This window comes from Poromitra crassiceps (assembly GCF_964638095.1).
Source record: "Poromitra crassiceps genome assembly, chromosome: 1".
Lineage (NCBI taxonomy): Eukaryota > Metazoa > Chordata > Actinopteri > Beryciformes > Melamphaidae > Poromitra > Poromitra crassiceps.
Window position 1 is genome coordinate 31,540,345 of NC_139623.1, and position 26,044 is coordinate 31,566,388.

Consider the following 26,044-nt stretch of genomic DNA (forward strand, 5'->3'; position numbering starts at 1 on the left):
TTCATTAATGGCTTTATTTGGAATAAATATCTTAAAGTTGAAGACAATTACAAATGCCAGCGTAGACAAAAAAGAAAATAAAAATGAAAAAAGTATTTACATTACTTATTTGCACACAGCCGAATAAATGTATACATAGTATACAAGACAGCCCATGCAGGTCATTGGTTTCTTTTGCTGTACAATGTGCAAATGCTGACAAAAATATCCACATAGGAACCACCTTTTAGTTGGAAATGCGGCCCCTTTAAGAACCAAAACAAGAATATAATGGATTACAGAATTTCATCAAGTGTGTAAGAACAGCTTGGCTCAGGCTGTGGAGGTCCAGGGGAACACGTTCTGTACAGCCTAAAAGAACAGCTTGGCTCAGGCTGTGGAGGTCCAGGGGAACACGTTCTGTACAGCCTAAAAGAACAGCTTGGCTCAGGCTGTGGAGGTCCAGGGGAACACGTTCTGTACAGCCTAAAAGAACAGCTTGGCTCAGGCTGTGGAGGTCCAGGGGAACACGTTCTGTACAGCCTAAAAGAACAGCTTGGCTCAGGCTGTGGAGGTCCAGGGGAACACGTTCTGTACAGCCTAAAAGAACAGCTTGGCTCAGGCTGTGGAGGTCCAGGGGAACACGTTCTGTACAGCCTAAAAGACGGCTTGCCAGTTTTTCTTCGCCTCTGCTTTATTGTTTCATCAATAATAAATTATGTATGGTAACTGTGCCAGACAGGCACGACTTAATGCAACTGCACAACTGGCTGAACACTATGAACCGAGCAGGCAACGCTTTCGCTCAAAGTCAAATGATGCAGGCCAAAAAAGTCAAACATGGCAAAGGCAGGACACAATCTGTGTGTGTGTGTGTGTGTGTGTGTGTGTGTGTGTGTGTGTGTGGAAGGGAATTGGGGTGTTGGATACTAGGGCTGCAACTACCAATCATTTTCTTTATCGATTAATCTGGCGATTATTTTCTTGACAAATCAATTAGTAAATTAGTATTACTTTTACCCAAAAGTGATGACGTCCTCAAAAGTCTTCTTTTGTCCCCGATGACAGTCCACAACCCAAATACACTCAGTTTACTGTCATACAAGACTAACCCTGAAACCAGAAAATATTCACATTTAAGAAGCTGGAATGAGAATTCTCATATTTTCTTCTTAGAAATTAAACGATTAATCGATTCTGAAAATAGTTGGCAATTAATTTTCTGTGGATGGACTAATGGATGAATCGTTGCAGCTCTATTGGATACTCAGACTTGGATCTGAGCTGAGCAGTGCGATGTGAGGTGCAGCCTGATGAAATCATTATGACCCAGTGGCCACACCATCTGACAGAGACAAAGCAGTGGTCAGTGTTTCCTGGCCTGCTTTGTGTAGATCTTTCACAAAAGCCACCAGTGTGACTTCAGCTTCTAGTTTCAACTGTTTCCATGACTGAGTGAGGTCTGCAGAGAATCAATGTCTAACAGTGCAGGTGATTTCTTCCTCGTTTTCAAGGAAAGCACATGGAAGACGGGAAATGCATGGGTGCATTGTCCCCTTTTGTTATTGTTGAAAAGCTAGCCATGTTTCTGTGAAAGATCCCGGAGTAAAACATGCTGAGCACGATACAGTGGTAGCTATTGTAGAAATCCATTTGGCTTGCATCATTCCTGGATTGGAATCCTGGATTCACTGAATCCTGCGGTTCTAAATAACATCTTTGGGTTGGAGCGACAGTGCAGCAGTAGTGCAGCGAGTATGTAAAAACTAGGCTACATCTGTACAACAACACAAATGATGTGGATCCATTTCATTTCAGAATCTATTTCAGGATTTTAAGAGACTCCCTGAAAAGCCAGGAGTAAGGAAAAAAAAGGTCAATGTAGACACTTTTATGCATTGCACATAACCTACATCATTATAATTTACCATTTACTGTAAATGGACTCTTCCCCTGGATTGAGCAAGGGATCAAATATTACTTTTAGCCGTATCAAGTGTTCTGCAAACACAGGCAATACATCTGGGTCTAGTTTGTACATAGTCATTCAATAATGTCAATTTCCACACAAACTGTTGCTTTTTGAAAAGTGAACGGAACAATTTTGTGGACAATTAGCTCTCCAGCCACATGGTGTAACACTGCACTGATCTACAGGTATTTGCAAAACCCAACTAAAAGTTGACCCCTGCGCTGTTGAAATATGATGACATTAAATAGGTTCCAGACTCATAAGGTAAACCAGATTGATTGCCTGCAAATGGGCATTCTGTATCTGCACAACAGTTTCAACAAAATATGGTATGACCTTCTGTGCTGTTGTTTTAGCATCAGAGATAGACCTGGATCATATTTCCTGAAGGCAGAGCAATAGCAATGAAATCTTCAGGCATTGATCCTGCTCTCTCACTCTCCTTCCAACACTCTTGTTGTTCTTCCAAACAAGTGTCAATCATGTTCGACCAGTCCCAATGTTGCAGGTGGAAATACTTTCACCAAATAGACAGTCCTGGATCGGCGAGTGATACTTACACGTGGTTTCATATCAGTCCATTCAAAATGGGATATAGGTTAGTTTCGAGGTTTTAGTCACTAGCAAGGCGTTAGGTTACAGAAGTCCAGCTCCTGTGGCTTGCGTATGCTGGTGCAGTGGTCCCTCGGGAGCAGCAGCCCAGTTTGGGTGGCACAGTGCAACGGCCGCCTCTTGAAGCCCTTCCCACAGGTTCTGGAGCAGGGCGACCACTTGCCAATATCCCAAACGGGACATGGGTCTCCGCAAACCCTGGTGGCCGAGGGCCTTTGCGCAGGATCACAGTCCGACCCCGGCTTCCCGTCCGGCCTCAGGCACTGCACCATCCTCCGCTGGATCCCGCTGCCGCAAGTCACTGAGCACTCGTCCCACCCCGACGATGCCCACTTCCCGGGAATCGAGACCTCCTTGCTGTAGGACGTCATCTTCAGGATGACACCTCCATTCTCCTTGATGCCGTCCTCGGCCAGGACGCTGTTGACGGAGTTTGTGCGCTCTTCCTTCTTCGCCGTCTTGTCCTCCTTGCCCTGACGGGCCAGGTAGAAGGAGTAGCGGATGCGAGGAGGGGTCATCTTGCCCACGGACAGCACCTCCACCGTCAGGGCTTCTCCCAGTGGGTTGATGGCTTGCAGAGTCTCGGCGAGCCCGGCCGTGCCGCTGTAGCGCAGCAGGCTCTTCTTCACGATGATGTCCCTCTCCACGGCCGACACCACGTAGTTGCCGTTGAGCACGTACTGGCCCTCGCTGTTCTTCACTGCCAAATAGTTGTCATCGCTCACCATGCCCTTGTAGCCTCGCTGGCGGATGTCCACGTTGGACGCGCCCACTGGCAACATCACCACAAAGTTGTAGCCGTGTCTACATGACAAGACACATTACAGTCATTAAGAGCTCTTCAGGACAATTTGATAACATTAACATCATCCAATAAGTTTGTATTCATTCAATACATAAATTAAGAGTGACGATCTCTAAAGCAGTAACTTTAGCTTTAACTTTTTCACATCAAGGACCCCTAAACTGACACAAATTAGACCACGGACCCCCACTTTATAAGATTCTGTCCCAGCGTCCCCTGTCTGATAAGACTTTTGCTTTTAGATGTTTTATTACAGAAAGTGTATGAAACCCATGACCAAAACAGTCATAGTCATTGTGTTACTTATGGATGGAATTATAGTGAAAATAAAATATTAGCCTTTTTGCTGGGGACCCCCTGACCCCCCCTCAAGGACCCCTGGGGAGTCCCAGAGGGCACTTTGAGAACCACTGCTCTAAAGGCCTATCCAATGAGGGTTTTACTCACATAGGCTTGGTGAAGAGGCCTGACACCTTCTTGCAGCCCTTGTTATCACCTCCGCAGATTCCACACTTATCAAACTTCTTGTTGGAGCCAAGTTTGCCATCACAGCCAGCCTTGATGCACTTCCCTTGGACACACACTCCTGTGGAGTCTGGGGAGCATGCAGTTCCATCCACCACCTGGAGGAGTGCACAAACACTTTGGGTTCATTTGTCTAAGCTTCATTTGTCCAGGGGAAAGTGGGCTGGGAATAGAATATCAACTTTATTGTCGACAGGCTTACATGGAAATCTGCCCACGGCTTCAATGTGTTAGAGTGAAAAACAGACAAGTTCCAAAAAAAATAGAATTAAAAACATCACAAGACACAGGAACAACAGAACACAGCCTCCAGCACACAACTCGCTCCACATTTACTAAATAAGAGCACACTTGCTTGTTTTTTTCAGCAGCACTATTCTTCACACTCAGAAAGATACACAGATTCACAACAGGGGGCTGCCCTGTACAACCACAAACTTCTATTGTTTGTCAGCTGAGCAGCTGCACTGTTGAGGGTTAACTGTTTTGCTCAAGGGCACATCACCTCTTAAGGATCCTTCCTTCCAGCATTTCTCATCCCCTGCCTCAGCAATTTTGGGGAATTGAACTGGCAATATTCTGGTCACAAGCCTTCCTCTCTAACCCTGCATTAATGCTAACTGATGTTAATACAGTAGAACTGAGGGTGATATCAGTTACATACTTGCATATATGTATAAATAATCTACAATGTGATCATTGAAGAACTGAGCCACATGCCTGAGCCAGATTAGCATACAGGTATGTTGAAAAGCCCGTCGGCTACAGCAGAGTGTGAGAGTCAATGAACAGATGCTCTCCTTCAGATGTGCAAATCTTTCACTATGACCCACTTGCACTCTGCAGTCCTCGTCCTCTGCACCATGCACCCAAACAAGGGAAGACTGTGAGCTCACTTTACCTTCTTACCTTCAGTGTAGATACAATCTACCCGATAGTGTTTCTACCCAGTCTGGCCTGGGTCCACTCAGCCTGACCGTGACCCTAACACATGACGGGAGGCAGTCAACCAGATCAGCCTCGCCGCTCGTCTGTCTGCAAATATGTGACTGATAAGTTAGCTTAAGATGGCTGACTGTGAGGACCCTGACCCACACACTGTTTTCCATCCCATGGCATTATCATGTCTAAAAAGCTACCCCAGAATGAAACAGTTTGTCTCAATGCCAGCACGTAAGACATGTCACTGTACTCGGAAGGTAAATTCCTGTTTTTGTTCAAAGCCGTGACTAGAACATCCAGCTATGCTCTGATTCAGAGCTCTGTGTCCTCTGGGTGCTCTTCTCCTCTCCTCCTCCGCCAGTATGACGTGTGGACCATGGGTTGACTGTCACTGGGACTCCTGCTCAAGCTCACTCCACACCCTGCTATCTGAAAGAGATAAGCCTGCTCTCTTTTCACTGGAACCAGAGGCAGCTGGCTGGAGTTTGATGTTTATGATCATCCACACTCCACATGGACTGACTAATATCTTGGAATCTGGGTCAACAAGACTGAGTTAGAACCATGATGCCTCCAATCCATATTTGAGAAGGAAATCTCATCCAGCCTTGATTTATTCAAATGAGTTGTCTAATGCAGGGATCCCCAACCATCGGTCCGGGGACCGGTGCTGGTCCGCAAAGCATTTGCTGCCGGGCCGCGAGGAGGTGGCAGGGAGAAGGGAAAGGGAGAGAGGGGGGGGGGGGGGAGAGAGGGGAGAGACTATTTGTGTACAATTGGCATGGTCTGTCTGTGTGGACAGCAGAGCAGCCTGCACCTCTTCTGCCCTGAGCCCACAACACACACACACACACACACACACACACACGCGTGAGGTAATTAAATGGTGATGTCCCGCTGTGCGCGGTGCAGCGAGCTTGAGAAACATCACTTGAGAGTTTCTTCAGAATAGGCGGGGGAGATAAAATGAGACCTAATGAGGATGACAGCATGGAGGGTGGCCGCGGCCGCGTGACTAACTAACTTGGCATACTACGCTTGCAAATGACGGTAGGCTGAAAAGTAGTCTATGTTTGACATCTCTGCATTCTGGATCAAAGTCAAGGCTAACAGCCCGTTCACACAGGACGCCGAAGCAACGCTCAACCTAAGTTCTACCTACGCCGAACCCACAAGTTTCATTTAGGCTTCCTTGTTAACAGGCGAAGCCGTTCACACCACCTGCGGTGGTGTGAACGGCTTGTGGGAGTGGGAGTTTGTGGGCGGGTTCAAAGCGCCGAGTGGGCGCTGAGAGGAAAAGAGAAGGCTTCTTGTGTGAACGGTTAAGTGTGAGCCTGCCTCAAGCTTCAGTTCTGCTTACGTTAGGCGTCCTATGTGAACAAGGGCTTAATATCATGAGATAACGCAAAAGCACTGAAAACGTTGCTTCTAGGGGTGTCACGATACACTCAGTTCACGATACGATACGTATCACGATACTGGGTTCACGATAACGATACGATACGATACGATTTTAACAATATTTTTTTAAACTTGAATAATGACAATATATGACTGGAAAAGTAGTATTTTATTTGAAATGCACAAATACAAAACATGCTGTTGTGGGAAATTGTAATTACAATAACAACTAGAAAAAACATGAGATTGGAGATAAGGCTTATCTTGAAATAGAATGAGTTACACCGTCACTTAGATTTACTTTGAACTAAAAGGTTTCTCAGCAGTATAAATTCTCATTATGCATCTTCAGTTTTTCTTCAAACTCAAACAACAAGACTTTTCTTAGTCAATTTTTTATGCATCTTCAGTTTTTCCTGTCAAGTAAACAGTTTTGCCAGAAACTCAATTGAATGGTTTCTCTCCTGTATAACTTCTCATGTGTCTCTTCAGAGACTTGTTCAACTGAACTACTTTCCACACATTGAACTTCAACAAACAAAGACGTTTCTTAGTCTATTTTTTGAAAAAAAAAAAAAAAAAAAAAAAATTTTTTGCGATATGAGATTTCATCTCAACGATACATATCGTGACGTTTTACTATCGCGAAATTTCGTGGGACGATATATTGTGACACCCCTAGTTGCTTCTATTTCCAACATCATCATCATATCTCTCCCACCACTCCTCGATGATGTCTTGTCTTGTTGCAGACAGCCCAGGGCTCCATATTGGTGAGTTACAATGTTTTTATATACAAGGTATTAAAGTGCAAGTTCATGCGAGGAAAATACGTGCTGTGTATCTAATATCACGACCCCCCGCGCGCGCGCCGCTCCGCAGCAAGATTGTCAGTATTAAACCGGTCCGTGGTGCAAAAAAGGTTGGGGACCCCTGGTCTAATGTCTGTAAATATCTTTATGCTGATCAAAGCACGGTAAAAGACAGTGAGGTGGAGCTGCTTACCTTGGGGGCCAGGACATAGAAGTAGCCGGTGCCATTAGCCCTGCAGATGAGTTTGCACTTGTCCTTGGGAGAGACTCCGGAGTACTTGGGCACCCACACCACAGAGGGGGAGAGGCGGTTACTGTTCAGGCTGAAGCCGTTGAAGGCCTCGCACTGCTCCTCGCGGTAACTCTTACCTATGGGAGGGGAGGTGGGGGTCAGAGGTGGAACTGCTCGAGGGGAACGCGTCATCGGACATAGTTTGGTGTTTTGAGCGACTCGTACCTGTGTCAGGGCAGTGGTTCAGGTTGCAGGAGCGGTATTTGACCCGCACCCCTTGGCAGTATTTACCCCCGTTTGACGGAACTGGGTTGTTACACTCCCGTTTAGACAGCTGGACTCCTCCTCCACATGTGCGAGAGCAGGATCCAAACAGGCCCCATTTCCCCCAGCGGCCATCCACCTGGGGGATACACACACACACACACACACACACACACACACACACACACACGCGCACGCGCGCACACACACACACACACACACGTACGCACATGCACACACGCACACACACTGGTGGGTTATTACAGCAGGTATACGACAACACAGCCTTGCTTTATCACACCCCAGTCATCTCCAAAGGCAATAGCCGTATCATCACAGACGTGACACATTTTACACTGACCAGAGAGTTCTTGGAAAGGTGAACAAGGGAGGTATATGTTGATATTGATAACTAAGTGTGTTAAGTGTGTGTGTGTGTGTGTGTGTGTGTGTGTGTGTGTGTGTGTGTGTGTGTGTGTGTGTGTGTGTGTGTGAGAGCGAGAGATTGCAGTGTTTACACAGTTCCCACTTGTTTGTATTTATATTTTTTAACTGCACTGTACACATTTTTCTATTTTTATTTAACGTTATCTTTACTTATGTTGAAAAACAGCAGGTCCCAGGCACTCAAAGGAGTAAAAGAGGAAGTAGGATTCAAAAGCCTTTATTATACAGTATATGGCTAAAACATTATAGCCATATATAATAAAGACTTTATTATACAGTATATGGCTAAAACATTATAGCCATATATAATAAAGACTTTATTATACAGTATATGGCTAAAACATTATAGCCATATATAATAAAGACTTTATTATACAGTATATGGCTAAAACATTATAGCCATATATAATAAAGGCTTTTTAATCCTACTTCCTCTTTTACTCTTTTGAGTGCCTCTGGGACCTGCTGTTTTTCAACATGATTGAATCCCAATCCCCACTAGCACCACAACCACAATTGTTTGTTACTTTGCACTCACATGAGCGCCAAGTTGAATCTTCTGATTTTTATCTTTACTTTTACTTTACCTATATTTCATTCAACAGCAAAAGCACATTCTTTCCCTTTGTACTTTTTAAGTAAATTGTACCTACTCTTACAGTATGTACTGTATATACTGTACTGTACTATTTGATTGCAATGTTGCAATGTTACACAGCTGTTTACATACTTCTAGTACATATTTAATTGTGTTTTTTACACTTGCTTTGGCAATGCAAACATGTTTCCCATGCCAATAAAGCCCTTATGAATATAATTGAGAGAGTCAGAGTGGGGGGGGGGAGACAGAGAGAGGGAGAGAGAGGGGAGAGGGGGGGGCATAGAGCCTTACCCTAGCATCGTGGACCTCCTGCTTGTCGGAGCAGACCCCTCGAATGCAGACGTGTCCGTCGCCACAGGGGGTGCCGTCCGCCCAGGGGAAGTGTCGAGTCTGACACACAAGCTGGCCGTTGGTCTTCCCTGTGCACCACAGGCGGCCGCATGAGGGCATGAAGTGGCAGGGCTTGGAGCTCTCGCCGAATGCCAGCTCACACTGGCGGTCCAGGCTGTAGGCCGCTCCCGGCAGCACGTCAGGGAGGATCAGGGGCTTCTGTGGCTGGTCAAGCAAGCAATCCCCTAGGAGGGAGAGAGGGAGAGAGGAGAGAGAGAGAGAGAGAGAGAGAGAGAGAGAGAGAGAGAGAGAGAGAGAGAGAGAGAGAGAGAGAGAGAGAGAGAGAGAGAGAGAGAGAGAGAGATTAAGCAACACAACCGCCTCTGAGATCAACAACTTTATGACCATGAGCACCTCTGCCTGTTCCTTCACAGATGTAGTTTGTAAGGTCTTCACAGATGTAGTTTGTAAGGTCTTAACAGATGTAGTTTGTAAGGTCTTAACAGATGTAGTTTGTAAGGTCTTCACAGATGTAGTTTGTAAGGTCTTCACAGATGTAGTAAGCACGGTGGCTCAGTGGTAGAGCTGTCGCCTCACAGTCAGAAGGTCCTGAGTTCGATTCTCGCCTGGGACACTGTGGGCGCTGTGGTTGTGTTCCCCCCCATATCTTCAGTGCCTACTGCCCAGGTGGGGTATCTCGTCATAAGGGCCTTTCTCTCTGTGTGGAGTTTGCATGTTCTCCCCGTGCTCCCCCAGGGGGTTCCTCCGTATATAGCCCCCCCACTAAAAACATGCAGAAGATCAGATCGTCATCGTCATCCGACCAGTGACGACAACATCCGAAGTTGGTCCCCGGGCGCTGTACGAGAAAGCGACCACTGCTCCTGGCCTGCCCCCCGGAGGAAAGGACATGCCTGGATGGGTTAAATGCAGAGGACACTTTTCACCGGCCACCGTCAGCATGAGTGTGTTGTGGCCGCATGCATGTATTGTGGTGTTCGTGTGACAATAAAAGACGGGGCTTGTCCCGTTACGAGATAGATAGATAGTTTGTAAGTTCTTGACAGATGTAGTTTGTAAGTTCTTGACAGATGTAGTTTGTAAGGTCTTAACATCTTTCAAATCTGTGATCTGTAAATGTAGCTCTTTTGTCCAAACCAAGCACAAATTCGCAATAGCACATATGCATGAATTTCAAAAAATGCAGGATGCCAGGGGCAATTGGCATGCCATGAACACAAACACACCTTCACCCACACCCGCACTCGCGCACACGCACACACACACACACACACACACACACACAAGCACGTGCACGCGCGCGCCACACACACACACACACACACACACACGCACGCACGCACAAACACACACACACACACACACACACACACACACACACACACACACAACACACACACACACACACACACACACACACACACACACACACACCTCCATGCCAAATTTCAGCCTCCTAGGGCAAAAACTGTGGCCACTAAAGGGTGGTGAACTTCTTGTGGGCCAACCAACCGACTGACAGAGAGACTTATAGAGCTGCTGGTCAGCGAAACAATGTGTTGTTGAGTATCTTTAGTATCTGGGGCCAGGAAGAAATCTATAAATATCTCTCACAGAAGGATCATAGCTAGTTTTGATGCCATGACTTGTGTGCACTGGGCAGCCAGGTTAAGATAGAAATCATCACCGTAAATAATCAATGCTTAGTTTCTATACATGTGTCATTATGCCATTATCCTTTTCATCACATTCACTCTGTTTCTCTGCACCTCAAGAAACCTGTGAATGCATCACTTCCTGGTTGTGTGTTTAGTGGTGGGAGTGACCTTGTGATTTGGGCCCTGTGAAGGCAGGGCTTCACAAAGTGGTGTTTGATTCAGTGTAGCCTACTATACACACCAACCCCCCTCACCCCACCCACATGCAAGTCCCTCTATACACCACCCACCAACCCCCCTCACCCCACCCACATGCAAGTCCCTCTATACACCACCCACCAACCCCCCTCACCCCACCCACATGCAAGTCCCTCTATACACCACCCACCAACCCCCCTCACCCCACCCACATGCAAGTCCCTCTATACACCACCCACCAAACCCCCTCACCCCACCCACATGCAAGTCCCTCTATACACCACCCACCAGCCCCCCTCACCCCACCCACATGCAAGTCCCTCTATACACCACCCACCAAACCCCCTCACCCCACCCACATGCAAGTCCCTCTATACACCACCCACCAACCCCCCTCACCCCACCCACATGCAAGTCCCTCTATACACCACCCACCAAACCCCCTCACCCCACCCACATGCATGTCCCTCTATACACCACCCACCAACCCCCCTCACCCCACCCACATGCATGTCCCTCTATACACCACCCACCAACCCCCCTCACATGCATGTCCCTCTATACACCACCCACCAACCCCCCTCACCCCACCCACATGCATGTCCCTCTATACACCACCCACCAACCCCCCTCACCCCACCCACATGCATGTCCCTCTATACACCACCCACCAACCCGCCTCACATGCATGTCCCTCTATACACCACCCACCAACCCCCCTCACCCCACCCACATGCATGTCCCTCTATACACCACCCACCAACCCCCCTCACCCCACCCACATGCATGTCCCTCTATACACCACCCACCAACCCCCCTCACCCCACCCACATGCATGTCCCTCTATACACCACCCACCAACCCCCCTCACCCCACCCACATGCATGTCCCTCTATACACCACACACCAACCCCACCCACATGCATGTCCCTCTATACACCACACCAACCCCACCCACATGCATGTCCCTCTATACACCACACACCAACCCCCCTCACATGCATGTCCCTCTATACACCACACACCAACCCCCCTCACCCCACCCACATGCATGTCCCTCTCCTGTTTAACCCCACCCTTGCTGTGTGAGATTCAGCTGCCTTGTGTTTGAGATGCAGGGTTAAAGTTACATTCACGTTTTTAGCTTTTAACTGATGCTCTTAGCCAGAGTTCACAATGAGTGCCACCATAGAATTTGCTTTAATTCATATATCACCAAAAACACACGCAAAACTAGTAAGGATAGCAAGGTTTAGAGGCGTAAACGGTAAATCCCATTTACAATGCATGACACAGAAACCTTTCCAGGAACAGACTAATAATAGTAAGAGTTTGACGAGCAGGTGCTTGGAAACATGAAAGATCAACATCAGAGAATGGGAAGGATTGTAGGAGGTTGTTTTTATCACTTACAAACACTCCCAACTTCTCACCCTCAAGGGGAATTCACACTTCCAAAAGAAGTAGTTTACAAAAAGACATGATACAGCAGGCAGTGCATGCATGAGTTGTAACTGTGAGTGAATTAGTTTCCTCCCATTTCACCACAAATTTGGCAGAGGAAACACACTGATGAACTGATAGTAAACGGGTCCACAGTGCATCGAATAAACGCACTGATGAACTGATAATAAACAGGCCACAGAGGAAACGCACTGATGAACTGATAATAAACGGGGCACAGAGGAAACGCACTGATGAACTGATAGTAAACGGGCCACAGAGGAAACACACTGATGAACTGATAGTAAACAGGCCACAGAGGAAACGCACTGATGAACTGATAGTAAACAGGCCACAGAGGAAACGCACTGATGAACTGATAGTAAACAGGCCACAGAGGAAACACACTGATGAACTGATAGTAAACAGGCCACAGAGGAAACGCACTGATGAACTGATAGTAAACAGGCCACAGAGGAAACACACTGATGAACTGATAATAAACGGGCCACAGAGGAAACACACTGATGAACTGATAGTAAACGGGCCACAGAGGAAACACACTGATGAACTGATAGTAAACAGGCCACAGAGGAAACGCACTGATGAACTGATAGTAAACGGGCCACAGAGGAAACACACTGATGAACTGATAGTAAACGGGGCACAGAGGAAACACACTGATGAACTGATAATAAACGGGCCACAGAGGAAACGCACTGATGAACTGATAGTAAACAGGCCACAGAGGAAACACACTGATGAACTGATAATAAACGGGCCACAGAGGAAACACACTGATGAACTGATAGTAAACGGGCCACAGAGGAAACACACTGATGAACTGATAATAAACGGGCCACAGAGGAAACGCACTGATGAACTGATAGTATACGGGCCACAGAGGAAACACACTGATGAACTGATAGTAAACGGGCCACAGAGGAAACGCACTGATGAACTGATAATAAACGGGCCACAGAGGAAACGCACTGATGAACTGATAGTAAACGGGCCACAGAGGAAACACACTGATGAACTGATAATAAACGGGCCACAGAGGAAACACACTGATGAACTGATAATAAACGGGCCACAGAGGAAACACACTGATGAACTGATAGTAAACGGGCCACAGAGGAAACACACTGATGAACTGATAATAAACGGGCCACAGAGGAAACACACTGATGAACTGATAGTAAACGGGCCACAGAGGAAACGCACTAATGAACTGATAGTAAACGGGCCACAGTGCAGCGAATAAACGCACCGATAGTAAACGGGCCCACAGTGCAGCGTATAAGCTGAACCTCCCACTCTCCCTCCAGTGAACAATGGTCAGAAACAATGGCCGGTATTGTGTGCGGGTGGAGCGAAGAACCGGTTGCACATCATTTTGTGTGCAGCACTCCATGAAAACTGGCTCAAACATGTGGCAACATGTCTTCTCCCCACTGCTTTTTGAAGTCTGGATTTGCATTTATGAGAGTGGGTCAGGAGAAACCACAGTACAGCATTAGCTTGTTTTTGTTAAAAAACAGAAATCACTCAAACATGTTCTCCTAGTAAAATTCAATACCTCTGCTTCTCTCTGTGGATCAGTTAGTGGTTTTAGTACTGAGACAATCCCTGAAATGGCCACAGAACGGAGCAAACAGCTCTCTATTTGTAGTAAACCTGCATGGGAAACATTGGGCGCTACACCTCTTCCATCCAAACCACTGTGGTCGCTCTCCCTAACAACCCCTCTCATTTGGGACAGATGTGGGGCAGTTTAAAATAAAAGTTTAGCATGGCTCTGAGGCCAAATCCTGTGGTCTGGCCTGTTTGGCTAACAATCTCCATCCAACAGAATACATTTCTTTTGGTCTTTCTACGAGTATAGTACTTTAGGAGGATAGATAGATTGGAGCTTCTCACATCATCATTAACAGCTGAGTGCTCTCAGTGGCATCAAACAAAGTATTGTGGTTATATAGGAAATCAGGAGGCTGTCAACCAAGAGAAATGGGGTAGTAAAAACTAAAAGAATGTCTATGCAAAGTGAGTCTGCTCCTCCTCCACAACTGCCTGGAAGCCAGGTCTAGGATCTCAGTGACACAGAACCAACAACAGACAAGGCTCTGTCATAATGTGAATGCTGGGATGAGCATGTGCTCTTCCAGTGTGATCAGCCGTTGCCATGCCAACACCAAACTGGATGTTTGTTACCAATGAGAGGCAGGTCTCCCTGAACAATGAGAGGTGGATCTCCCTGAACAGCGCGTGTCTTCAAACACTCTCCGGGCTGCACGATTAGAATCACAATGAAAATCACCATTATTTTGATCGATATTGAGATCACGATTATTTAACTGCAGCATTTATTGAACAAAAATAGAACACTGGATTTCTTTGAACTGTCATCAAGGAAGGTTTAAAAATAAACGGACAAACACGCTGTTGTCCACTGGAGCTGAAACGACAAGCAACACAGCGTGTTTGGGCTTTGGAGGAGGGGCGGGGTGCACCACTGTGTGGGAAAGGGGTGCATTGGATTTACAACACAAGACAAAACGAGACGAAACGAAATGTGGCACGTTTTATCTAGATTTTATCAACATTTTTGATTCTCTTGTTTTCATGTTTGTGTGAAGCCAAAATCTTGATCATGATTAATATGCGATTCATTTTGCAGCCCTATTTACGGCCGACCCAAACGGCAACGTCCGTCTTGGAAAGATGAAGCCAACGCGTGCCAAAGTGCCAAAAAATGCAGTTGCTTGAATGGCAATTTGAGGCTGGCTCCAAATGCGAATAAAGCCCCATAGACGAGCATGTTAAAATGGCCAACTTTACATCAGAAATATGCATGTTTACGGTCTCTGTAGCTAATTTCACCATTCATGACAACTAGTGAGGGATGAATTGTGATATAACTCACCCCGTTTATACACCCGTCTATGGGCCTGTGTCCATCCAGTGTCTTTTCATCAGCTCCGGCGTCTTTTTTCAATTGTTTACAATGAGGAGCGAGCGTATGCCGGTGCACACGGACGTCTAGAGAAAGTGCGCTGCACCCAGCGTCTATTTTCACAGCGCTCCGGCGTTTTTGTGTGCCCGACTCCCAGCGCTCCCAGCTGAAAATATTTTAACTTTTCAGAAAGACGCTGGTGTCGGGTGCTCCTTTTCTGGCAACTAATCATATGGAAAAACTATCGCAACAGAGACAGAAAGGCTCAATTGTGGGAGCAGATTGGCTAGACACTTAATATTTCTGGTGAGTGTTGAGCTAAATCACTGTATGTGTGTTGTTTGCTAATGTTAGCTGTCAGCTATCAAGCTACTACCGCACTGAACTAACGTTAGTTTCAGACTGCTTCCTTGTTTTATTGTACGCTGAGATCAGCGCTTCCCAGCGTCCCAGATGGACACAGGCCCTATGGCTGCAAAAATAAGTCAGATTGTATATAATTCAATGAGGAAATTATCCTACTTCTCACTTGCTTTAGAGTAAAATTTAGAGTTTAGAGTCAAATAGACCAGGGATTTTCAAAGTCTGAGATTGTGGGCCTCCCCCCAGAAACAGCTTGGAATAAGCAGCCCCCCTCGTTAAATTCCTGGATGCCTATAGGATCATGATTATGTTATTTGATCTCATAGACACACAACAATTGAGCCAAGATCGCCTGATATTGCTATTTGACATACTTCAGACTACACCAAATTCCCCAAACTACTGTATCTCTGAACTATTTCTTTAACCAAATCACACACATTTAAGCTCTTCTATTACATCTCCTTTTAATAACTAATGTCATATTTTTTCACTTTTCACTGAGCCTCCCCTGAAACTGCAAACTGAAATAGACGATAACAGACTACGGTTTGGGCCGTGATTGACAAGTCGCCTGTCCAGTGATCGTGCAGGCAGTGCTGCGGCTCTGTCTGGCTAAAAAAACTACAAACAAAAACAAGATGGCAATGGACAAAATGCCAAACTCAAGGCTTCAAAACAGGAGTCCTCAAACCATCACGGTGGCTATGTCCATATTTGTACAGTCTATGGGCCGGTCACAGGGGGTCAGGGGTCACGCTGACTCAGTGTAGGAAATGAGCCAGGGGCACTCAGCACCTGCAAGCTGGTAGCCAGAAGAAGATGAAGAACACATACAAACAGTGCTGTTGTTCACACGACGCTTTAACAACTTTATGCACTAGTTACTTCTTATTATAAAAGGGAGCAAGTGGGCAATGTTTGTTTGTTTACATTTTGTGCCGGCGACAGCTATGCCGTTTTACGTGCGATCGGGCTGAAACTTTCAGGGGGTGTAAAGAGCACCCATGCAAGTTGGATCTTTTAATTAGGTGATTGCCCTAATTACCTAATGATGTGATGTCATCAGTGATGTCATCCTTCCTGGCTGAGGAAGTTCAGTGATGTGTGTGAGCAACACACACACACCCGCACGCGCGCCAATACAGCAGGCGAAGCCAGACAGCAGCCGAGCTGCATATGCGAGCTGCAGGGCCAGCTCTGCGAGCTGCAGGGCAGGCGAGGCGGTGCAGCGGGCGAGCCTAGGAATCGAGCGCACATAGTGTGCGAGATGCCTAGTTTTTTTAAATGCCCCCATTTTTTAGACAGTGGGGGCCCCCAAAATATTTTTCAAAATTCCCACACTGCGCTGACTCACCGTGTCCGCTGTCCAGGAAGTCGGTGATGATGGCGGCGCTGCAGGGGGACCAAGGCGTGGTGCGGTTGATCTGGATGAGTGTGGGTGACATCATGTGGTTGTCCTGTAGCTTGCCGAACACCTCCTCACACGCCTTCACGTTATCGTGTGGCATGTTGAACACGTGTCCTGTCAGCAGGGGGCAGCACGGCACAAACCTCACATGTCCAGTCTTTCACAAATGCAGGGGCTATAGAGTGCCAAAGTCACGCCCTCTTCTGGGTTCTGCATATGTCCTAAGGGATTTCATCCGCCATTCATTTTTTCATAGACGTTTCGTAAAATACTTATAGACGGTTTTACCTTGATAACAAAAACATTCTAAATTGAACTCCAGCTCACTTCCTGTTGCAGTGTTTGCTATGGACAGCTCACTTCCTGTTGCAGTGTTTGCTATGGACAGCTCACTTCCTGTTGCAGTGTTTGCTATGGACAGCTCACTTCCTGTTGCAGTGTTTGCTATGGACAGCTCACTTCCTTTGCAGTGTTTGCTATGGACAGCTCACTTCTTGTTGCAGTGTTTGCTATGGACAGCTCACTTCCTGTTGCAGTGTTTGCTATGGACAGCTCACTTCCTGTTGCAGTGTTTGCTATGGACAGCTCACTTCCTGTTGCAGTGTTTGCTATGGACAGCTCACTTATTGTTGCAATGTTTGCTATGGACAGCTCACTTCTTGTTGCAGTGTTTGCTATGGACAGCTCACTTCTTGTTGCAGTGTTTGCTATGGACAGCTCACTTCTTGTTGCAGTGTTTGCTATGGACAGGAGAGAGAGAGAAAAAAAAGGAGAGCCTGACGGACAATTTGGTGAAAACCGTCTATAGAAGAAGTGACACCCGCACACTCTCTTCACTTGCTCAAACAGGAATTTAATATGTTTCGGTACAAGACCTTTTTCAAGTATATGCTGACAGGTGGAATAGAAGACTTTATATACAAATAATAAAATGCTTCTAAAAATAGTTTTACTTGGTCAAACCAAGCGATTCAGCTATATTTTGAATCAGGAGAGACTACAGTATATAACATTTTCAACATGCTTTTTTGTTTGTTTTTGTTTTGTCCAAGTGAAATGTTATGGTCTCTCCTGATTCTAAATTTCTATCATTTTATACGGTGCAGCTTGTGGTCACAACATTGTCTGTGTTTTTAGTGTGTATAGGGTATATATCTTGTGTTTACTTTTAGAGTTATTTTAATGTGTCACTCTTCTACTTGTTTGAGCTGCTGTAATGAGTGAATTTCCCACTTGTGGGATTAATAAAGGTGATCTTATCTTATCTTATTTAGTTGAATCAATTGGTTTGACCACATAAAACTATAGGGTTAACCCTAACCTTAACTTTATTACCCCCTAACTATTTTTAGAAGCCTTTTACGAAACAGATATGGAAAAATTTAAGGTCGGACGAAATCCCTTAGGACGTATACTGAACCCGAAAGAGGGTGTGACTTTGGCACTCTATGGCTATGGGTGTATTGTGTGAGGGGTGCAGTGGGACAGGACAGGGCTGGTATTGTGTGAGGGGTGCAGTGGGACAGGACAGGGCTGGGCTTACCGAGCTCGTGAGCTGTGGTGAAGGCTGAAGGCAAGCCGTCGTCTTCGATCACACCGCAGCTCCTCTTGGGGTCACACATGGTGCCGACATCGGCCATGCCCAGGGTGTCGCAGGTGGAGGCTCCACACAGGTCCTGGACAGAGAAACCAAACGTATGCATTGGATTGCTAAGATGGTCAATGTTAACGAATAGCGTTTGAAAGGGTTCTAACTGAAAGGGTTCTGATTTTAGGTGTGAAAGGGTTAACCTGGGTTGCTCAACCCAGATTGGCGACCCACCAGGGTTGCTTTCAGTGTGAATGGCACCACCCGGGTTAAGTCAAGTCAAGTCAAGTTTATTTGTATAGCCCTAATTCACAAGCATGCAGAGGACTTCACAGAAAATATGTCTAGCTAAATCTAGCTGACACAACAGTAGCAATTACAGTAGTAATAATAACAAGATTGAACAATCTGATAGAGAAAGGCAGAGAGAAAGGGAGAAAAAGGGGATGGAATGTGGGGGAGGAGAGATCAGGAAAAGGGAGGAGGTGAGGAGGGAGCAGGGGAGGGAGAGCGGGGGGTATGTGGGGGAGGAGAGAGCAGGAAAGGGGAGGAGGTGGGGAGGGAGCAGGGGAGGGAGAGCGGGGGAAATGTGGGGGAGGAGAGAGCACGAAAAGGGGGGAGGTGGGGCTGGCCAGCCCGTGGAGCACGAGCCAGGATGGGAAAAATGGGGAGAACAAATTCCACGCCCTCTAATCATGCGTGTGTGCATGCATTGGTGCACAGTGGCAAATAAAGATGGTGTTGTCCATCCTGTACCGTTAATAGCCTATGCTAATTGTTTTGCATCTCCTGAGTCCCGGAACAGGTCTGAATTGTCATGACCAGGGATTAACCCGCGCTGACCGACATGGTGTGAATTGACAAAATACGTGTTGAACATGGCTCAAGTAACCCTGGTCGTTGGTCTGCAAGTGGCATTAGACAAAGCTCCACCACTTGTTTTCAGTGAGCAACAGTGTTTTGGAGCACACCTTCTTCTATGAGGCAATGTAACTGTCCCCAATCATAACATTTCCACACCAAAAGCAGAGTTTCCAAATGACCTATTTCTCCCCGCCACAAGGTTTTAAACACAATCTAAGTGAGTATCCATTTGGAGCAGTTGAGCGAACCTCCTAATCACAGGGCTCGCTGACAACTGCTGGAGTAACCAGCACACAGAAACGCCCTTCTGCCTGCTCTCTGCACAGCACCGGGCACACAGGACAGACTGCTCCCTGCACAGCACCGGGCACACAGGACAGTCTGCTCTCTGCACAGCACCGGGCACACAGGACAGACTGCTCCCTGCACAGCACCGGGCACACAGGACAGTCTGCACCCTGCACAGCACCGGGCACACAGGACAGTCTGCTCTCTGCACAGCGCCGGGCACACAGGACAGTCTGCTCCCTGCACAGCACCGGGCCCACAGGACAGTCTGCTCCCTGCACAGCGCCGGGCACACAGGACAGTCTGCTCCCTGCACAGTGCTGTCTGCACAGCACCGGGCACACAGGACAGTCTGCTCCCTGCACAGCACCGGGCACACAGGACAGTCTGCTCCCTGCACAGCGCCGGGCACACAGGACAGTCTGCTCCCTGCACGGCGCCAGGCACACAGGACAGTCTGCTCCCTGCACAGCGCCGGGCACACAGGACAGTCTGCTCCCTGCACAGCGCCAGGCAGACAGGACAGTCTGCTCCCTGCACAGCGCCGGGCACACAGGACAGACTGCTCCCTGCACAGCGCCGGGCACACAGGACAGTCTGCTCCCTGCACAGTGCTGTCTGCACAGCACCGGGCACACAGGACAGTCTGCTCCCTGCACAGTGCTGTCTGCACAGCACCGGGCACACAGGACAGTCTGCTCCCTGCACAGCACCGGGCACACAGGACAGTCTGCTCCCTGCACAGTGCTGTCTGCACAGCACCGGGCACACAGGACAGTCTGCTCCCTGCACAGTGCTGTCTGCACAGCACCGGGCACACAGGACAGTCTGCTCCCTGCACAGTGCTGTCTGCACAGCGCCGGGCACACAGGACAGTCTGCTCCCTGCACAGTGCTGTCTGCACAGCACCAGGCACACAGGACAGTCTGCTCCCTGCACAGTGCTGTCTGCACAGCACCGGGCACACAGGACAGTCTGCTCCCTGCACAGCACCGGGCACACAGGACAGTCTGCTCCCTGCACAGTGCTGTCTGCACAGGGCCGGGCACACAGGACAGACTGCTCCCTGTACAGCACCAGGCACACAGGACAGACTGCTCCCTGCACAGCACCGGACAGTCTGCTCCCTGCACAGTGCTCCCTGCACAGCACCGGGCACACAGGACAGTGGTGACAGTGACAGCCATTAGAGAGAAAGTGCCATGAGCATCTTACTGCAGACCCAAATCCTGCAACTCCTACTATTCTTCGCTGCTTTGATTGTACTTTTAAAACGCCTTGCCAAGGGACGACCTCAAGTCCTATGACAAATTATTGACAGAATAAACCATAATTGTTGGCCAGTGCAAATCTGATCCAGATGTGTTCATGTGTCCGGATGACATCTGATCCAGATGTGTTCATGTGTCCGGATGACATCTGTATGTGGGAACATTTATTAACAGAAAAATAATAAACCTGCAAGACAAGCAGGAGAAAAGAAACAGTGTCAGTGTCAATGAGTTTGTTCTTTGCTATGACCTACTTCTCACATCTGTCATCTATCTTGTTTGTGTGTGTGTGTGTGTGTGTGTGTGTGTGTGTGTGTGTGTGTGTGTGTGTGTGTGTGTGTGTGTGTGTGTGTGTGTGTGTGTGTGTGTGTGTGTGTGTGTGTGTGTTACTGCAGTTTGATCCCAATTTTTTTTTTTTTTTTATCTCAGCCCAAAGACATATTTCCATTTCATTTTGAGCACAGATTACAATGCATTGAACAGTCCTCCCACATATAGTGGTAACTAGTTGCCAGTGGTTGCATATTGGGGCTTTGGGTGCTTTTAAACTTTAAAGGGAGTATGTGCAGAGTTACAGCGAGCACTATGTAAACTTTCCTACACTTAAGACTCTTTTCTCTCTTTATGCTGGGTCTATCATGCAAGTTAATGGCAAACTTTCTGTAGAGTTACAGTATTACCAGTCCTCCCTCTCAGGGGAAATATAAATTTGGCAGGTTTATGGTTAGAATCTATTACTGATCTTCTGCAGAATGGCTTTGCACATACAATGAGTATTCTGTCTAACTCGCTTAACAGAGTAATCATGCAAGAGTTTAAAGACAACCGCAGTTGCCTCTGGACAACACTGAGTTGGTCTTCATAAAACCTTCAAATTACTCTGTGGGCTGGTAAACAGCAGACAGAGGTTGTTGCTTCAGTCCATCTAGTAAACCAAAACAATACCACTGACTAAATTGCAATGTCACCACATCATAAATCTGTAGAAAATGAACTATTGTCTTTGAAAGTGTTTATCTTTGCTGATTTGCAATGTTGTCTGTGTACATGCAACCCAACCAAGCCAACTATCATGTGTGCACAGACATTAAAAAAATACTGACTTGTTTGGTATTTAGCGAAAATGTAGAAGGTACCATAAGTCCAGAAGGAGTGACTATGTTTCATGTGTGTGGTGTGCTACACCAAAGGCCTGCATGGCAGTATGCCTGCTCATATCATGTGTGTAAACCTGCTATACAAAGACTCACCAGCACCGGTTTTACATCTAGCCAACTGTTATATTCGGATCTTTACATGCTTTGAGGTATTTCGGTCCTTAAGGTTTTGCACAGGATTTTAATTTATCTTTGAAATGTGTAGAGGTCATAGTAAGTAAGCCCAAATAATATAGGCTATTGCTTAAGGATGTACTGTATGAGTTAGGGTTATTCATCTTTACTCAAGTTGAGAGGTTTGTCATAGTGTACATGCAGGTCCTTCAAGTACGGTATTTAAACCAATAGGGAACTTTTTTAGATGGAGGCCAATCAAGGAGGTGTTGAGCACGAGTTCAAGCACCATTTGGATGTGTGTGTGTGTGTGTGTGTGTGTGTGTGTGTGTGTGTGTGTGTGTGTGTGTGTGTGTGTGTGCATGTGTGTGCATGTGCGTGCGCGCTCTAAGATGCAGCCCTGTACACCACAGATATTTACATCAACATTTGCCTGTTTGTGGCCCTTCTATTTCTATGATATTGTATTTGTTGCAGCACTCTCGGTAAACCCTACACAGTTGCTTGCCAAAGGCAGAGGAGCAGCTGTTACTTGTGATTGTGTATCAAACCAACAATCACACCATGATCAAAGTAGTTTACTGTAGGTCACTGATTTTGTCCACTTAGATTCAGTCAAACAGTACTGGATCCCTCATCCCTGGATGATTTTATCCACTCTAACATTCAGTCAAACAGTACTGATCCCTCATCTCTAAGATTCAGTGAAACAGTACTGATCCCTCATCCCTGGATGATTTTATCCACTCTAACATTCAGTCAAACAGTACTGGATCCCTCATCCCTGGATGATTTTATCCACTCTAACATTCAGTCAAACAGTACTGGATCCCTCATCCCTGGATGATTTTATCCACTCTAACATTCAGTCAAACAGTACTGATCCCTCATCTCTAAGATTCAGTGAAACAGTACTGATCCCTCATCCCTGGATGGTTTTGTCCACTTAGATTCAGTCAAACAGTACTGATCCCTCATCTCTAAGATTCAGTGAAACAGTACTGATCCCTCATCCCTGGATGGTTTTGTCCACTTAGATTCAGTCAAACAGTACTGATCCCTCATCCCTGGATGATTTTGTCCACTCTAACATTCAGTCAAACAGTACTGATCCCTCATCCCTGGATGATTTTGTCCACTCTAACATTCAGTCAAACAGTACTGGATCCCTCATCCCTGGATGCCTGTCTTCCTGCTTTATATAGCAAACCACAGCCACATGACTCACTGTCTGTAGGAGTGGTGCCGTTTCGGTGAACAGGGTCATGTAAACTGGCCAAGGACTGCATAACGTGGAAACTGTCGCATTGTGACCTCAAAGCTCAGTAAGACTCTAGATTTTGTATTTGTATTTCACAATTTATCTTTGAGGTGTAGTGACCAAAAGAAGAAAAGTGAGAGTGCATAGGAACTTGGCAGCAACAAGTACACACACAGGCATAAGGCAAGTGAACCAGAGAGGGAAAGCATGGCATGAGAGTGAAGAATGGGATGCAGAGAGGCAGGAGTGCAGGCCGAATGCAGCTGTGGACAACTGGCCCTCTGGAGCAGCTTGTTTCAGACTTGGGGCAAACAGGTGGGGGCAGAAACCTGAAGGGGAAACAACATCTCTGACATGCATAGGGAGACCCCCCCCCCCCCCCCATCCCTCCTTTCCTCTCCCTTCAGGGGCCTGTTTAATGAGGAGCAGGCCAGGCGTTGGGTAGGGCTGGAAACACAGCTGGAGGAAGAATGGGATGACTGAGAGAAACAAGACACTTCCGACGAGTGCATCCCTCAGGGCACTGAGGGTCCTTACATTTGGTGAAGTTATAGGTAAAACAGGCCTGTGTTTGCAATATAATGTGATCTTGCCTGATGTCATATTAGTGACGCTGGCCAAAAGTCATTCAGCTTAGCATTGGGTTACCTTTTTGGCTCTTTCATTCTATTGGAGGATGCTTTGAGACTGTAATTGTATCAGCAGAAGTTACTGGGAGATGTACGAGCATGTGTATGCTTAGCTGCTGTAACTCTTTGACTGCAGTGAAAAAGGTTCATGAATTAGCCCAAATGGATCTCATTGCTTAAAAATGCATCTGCTCTTCTGTTTGCCAAGTCTGTTAAAGTTGAATCCAGAGGGCCAGATTTCACAAGGCACACGGTTCATCATCATAGGTCAGTAGAGCTACAAATTGAGCAATGAATGCTAGCAGTGACTTCATCCCTGACCTGCCTGCCTCATCTGCCAAATATTTGGGAGTGCAGAGAGAAATTGGGAGTGTTTTCCAAATCTATAAAATGATCCCTCTAAGGATCTATCAAGAGGAAACAAGACCTCAGCTCTATTCAGCTCAGGTCGTTTCCATCCTGACCTAGCCCAGTGGCTCAGATGGGATGGTGGCCTATAAATCCAGTGCTTAATTGTCTCAGAGTTCACTAGAGGTGGAGAGGATGTTTTGAGAGCAAACTAATCAAGGCAGGCAGTGATCAAGTGGCTGAGTGAGAATCTGTCATGTAAATTAATGCTCTTGTCTTGTCAAATATAGACATGCTTCACATATGTTTATATTTAGACTTGTTATCATCATCATATTAATCTTCATCATCATCTTAATCATCATCATCATATGGGACTCAATAAAGTGAAAAGAAATATCTGCAGAAAAACTATAATGCGAAAACACACCTAATTACGCAGGTTCATGCCTAATTACGCTTTATAACAATGCATTATAAAAATAGCCATACCACATTTTCTCGTCAGCTGTTCCCTCAGACCCACAAATGTCAAATACAAATAGCCTACAAAGCCAACCCTTACCTGCCTGGTGAACAGGATTGCTGTATCCCAATAATCTGGGTGCTTGTCGTTATTCTTGTTCATCTTTTTCTGCCAAGTGCAAAAGTTTCGAAGCGTCATGGCTGCGTTCCCCGACACCTTAGGTCCTTTGTCCTCCTCGTTTAACACCATGAACTTCACAACTACGATACTGATGGAGTTGAGAATACTTGGGTGTTTGTAGAGCCTCGCCGCCACTGACATCAAGGTCAAGAGGTAATGTTTCAGGTCGTCTCCATGGAACTGCGCCATGGACTCATCGGCCACGACGAGCGTCTCCACGTATCTGGGGATGGAAGCGAATCTCTTGGATCTCCCCATGCCCTTCAGCATCGTTTCGGTCACATTACTGTAATCTCTTAGTTGCTTGTATTTCTCCAGTGATTGCGCAACCTCGGGGCTTATGCCGCTGTCCACTGCGCACCTAGAGGTTGAGTCGAGCTTCAGGTTGTTGCTGGTTCTGCGCCGGATAACGTGCGCACTCTCGGCGCTTCTGGTGTCATTTTGGACCGGGCTGATAAAGTATTCCCAGCCTTGGAAGGCAAACGCGCCGTGTAAGCCCTTGCAGAGGCTCAAAGCAGCGTAAGAAGATCTGTCGGCGTTGACATAACCGGAGTAAAAACACTGACTCAAGTCATCGGTGTTGGAGAGCCTGGACACGTCTTGGGTGGAGATGGAGGGGGAAATGAAACTGGAGTCTGGATGCAAATCGATCACAAAATCCTGCTGGAAAGCTCGTATTTTCAGAATACAATCCCCCTGAAGGGTTCCCACGTCGTTGTCAAAATTCCTCTTCTCATGCTTTTGGTTATCCAATCTGATGGGGAAGCAAAGTTCACTTTCCATGCAACGAACAATGTTTGAGAATGAGACCACAAAGTGGAGAAAAGCTGTCCTGATAAACATGACGATATTTGCATTCAGTAGCTAAAGAATGCAATGCCCAGAGAAGAAAAAAGGGTAAGATTC

At 46.7% G+C, this 26,044-nt stretch overlaps 1 protein-coding gene across 1 annotated transcript; it reads right to left on the reverse strand.

Moving 5' to 3' along the window:
- LOC310788123 (A disintegrin and metalloproteinase with thrombospondin motifs 15-like) lies at positions 1-25,999 on the reverse strand. The gene is made up of 8 exons (XM_083649629.1): positions 25,058-25,999; positions 18,516-18,648; positions 16,919-17,086; positions 8,884-9,167; positions 7,506-7,683; positions 7,242-7,417; positions 3,816-3,991; positions 1-3,367 (listed from the first exon to the last, which is right to left on the reverse strand). Exons 1-8 carry the CDS (start codon positions 25,979-25,981, stop codon positions 2,572-2,574), a joined length of 2,835 nt encoding a protein of 944 aa, XP_083505755.1. The 5' UTR covers positions 25,982-25,999; the 3' UTR covers positions 1-2,571.
- Between the last annotated feature and the right edge of the window lie 45 nt (positions 26,000-26,044).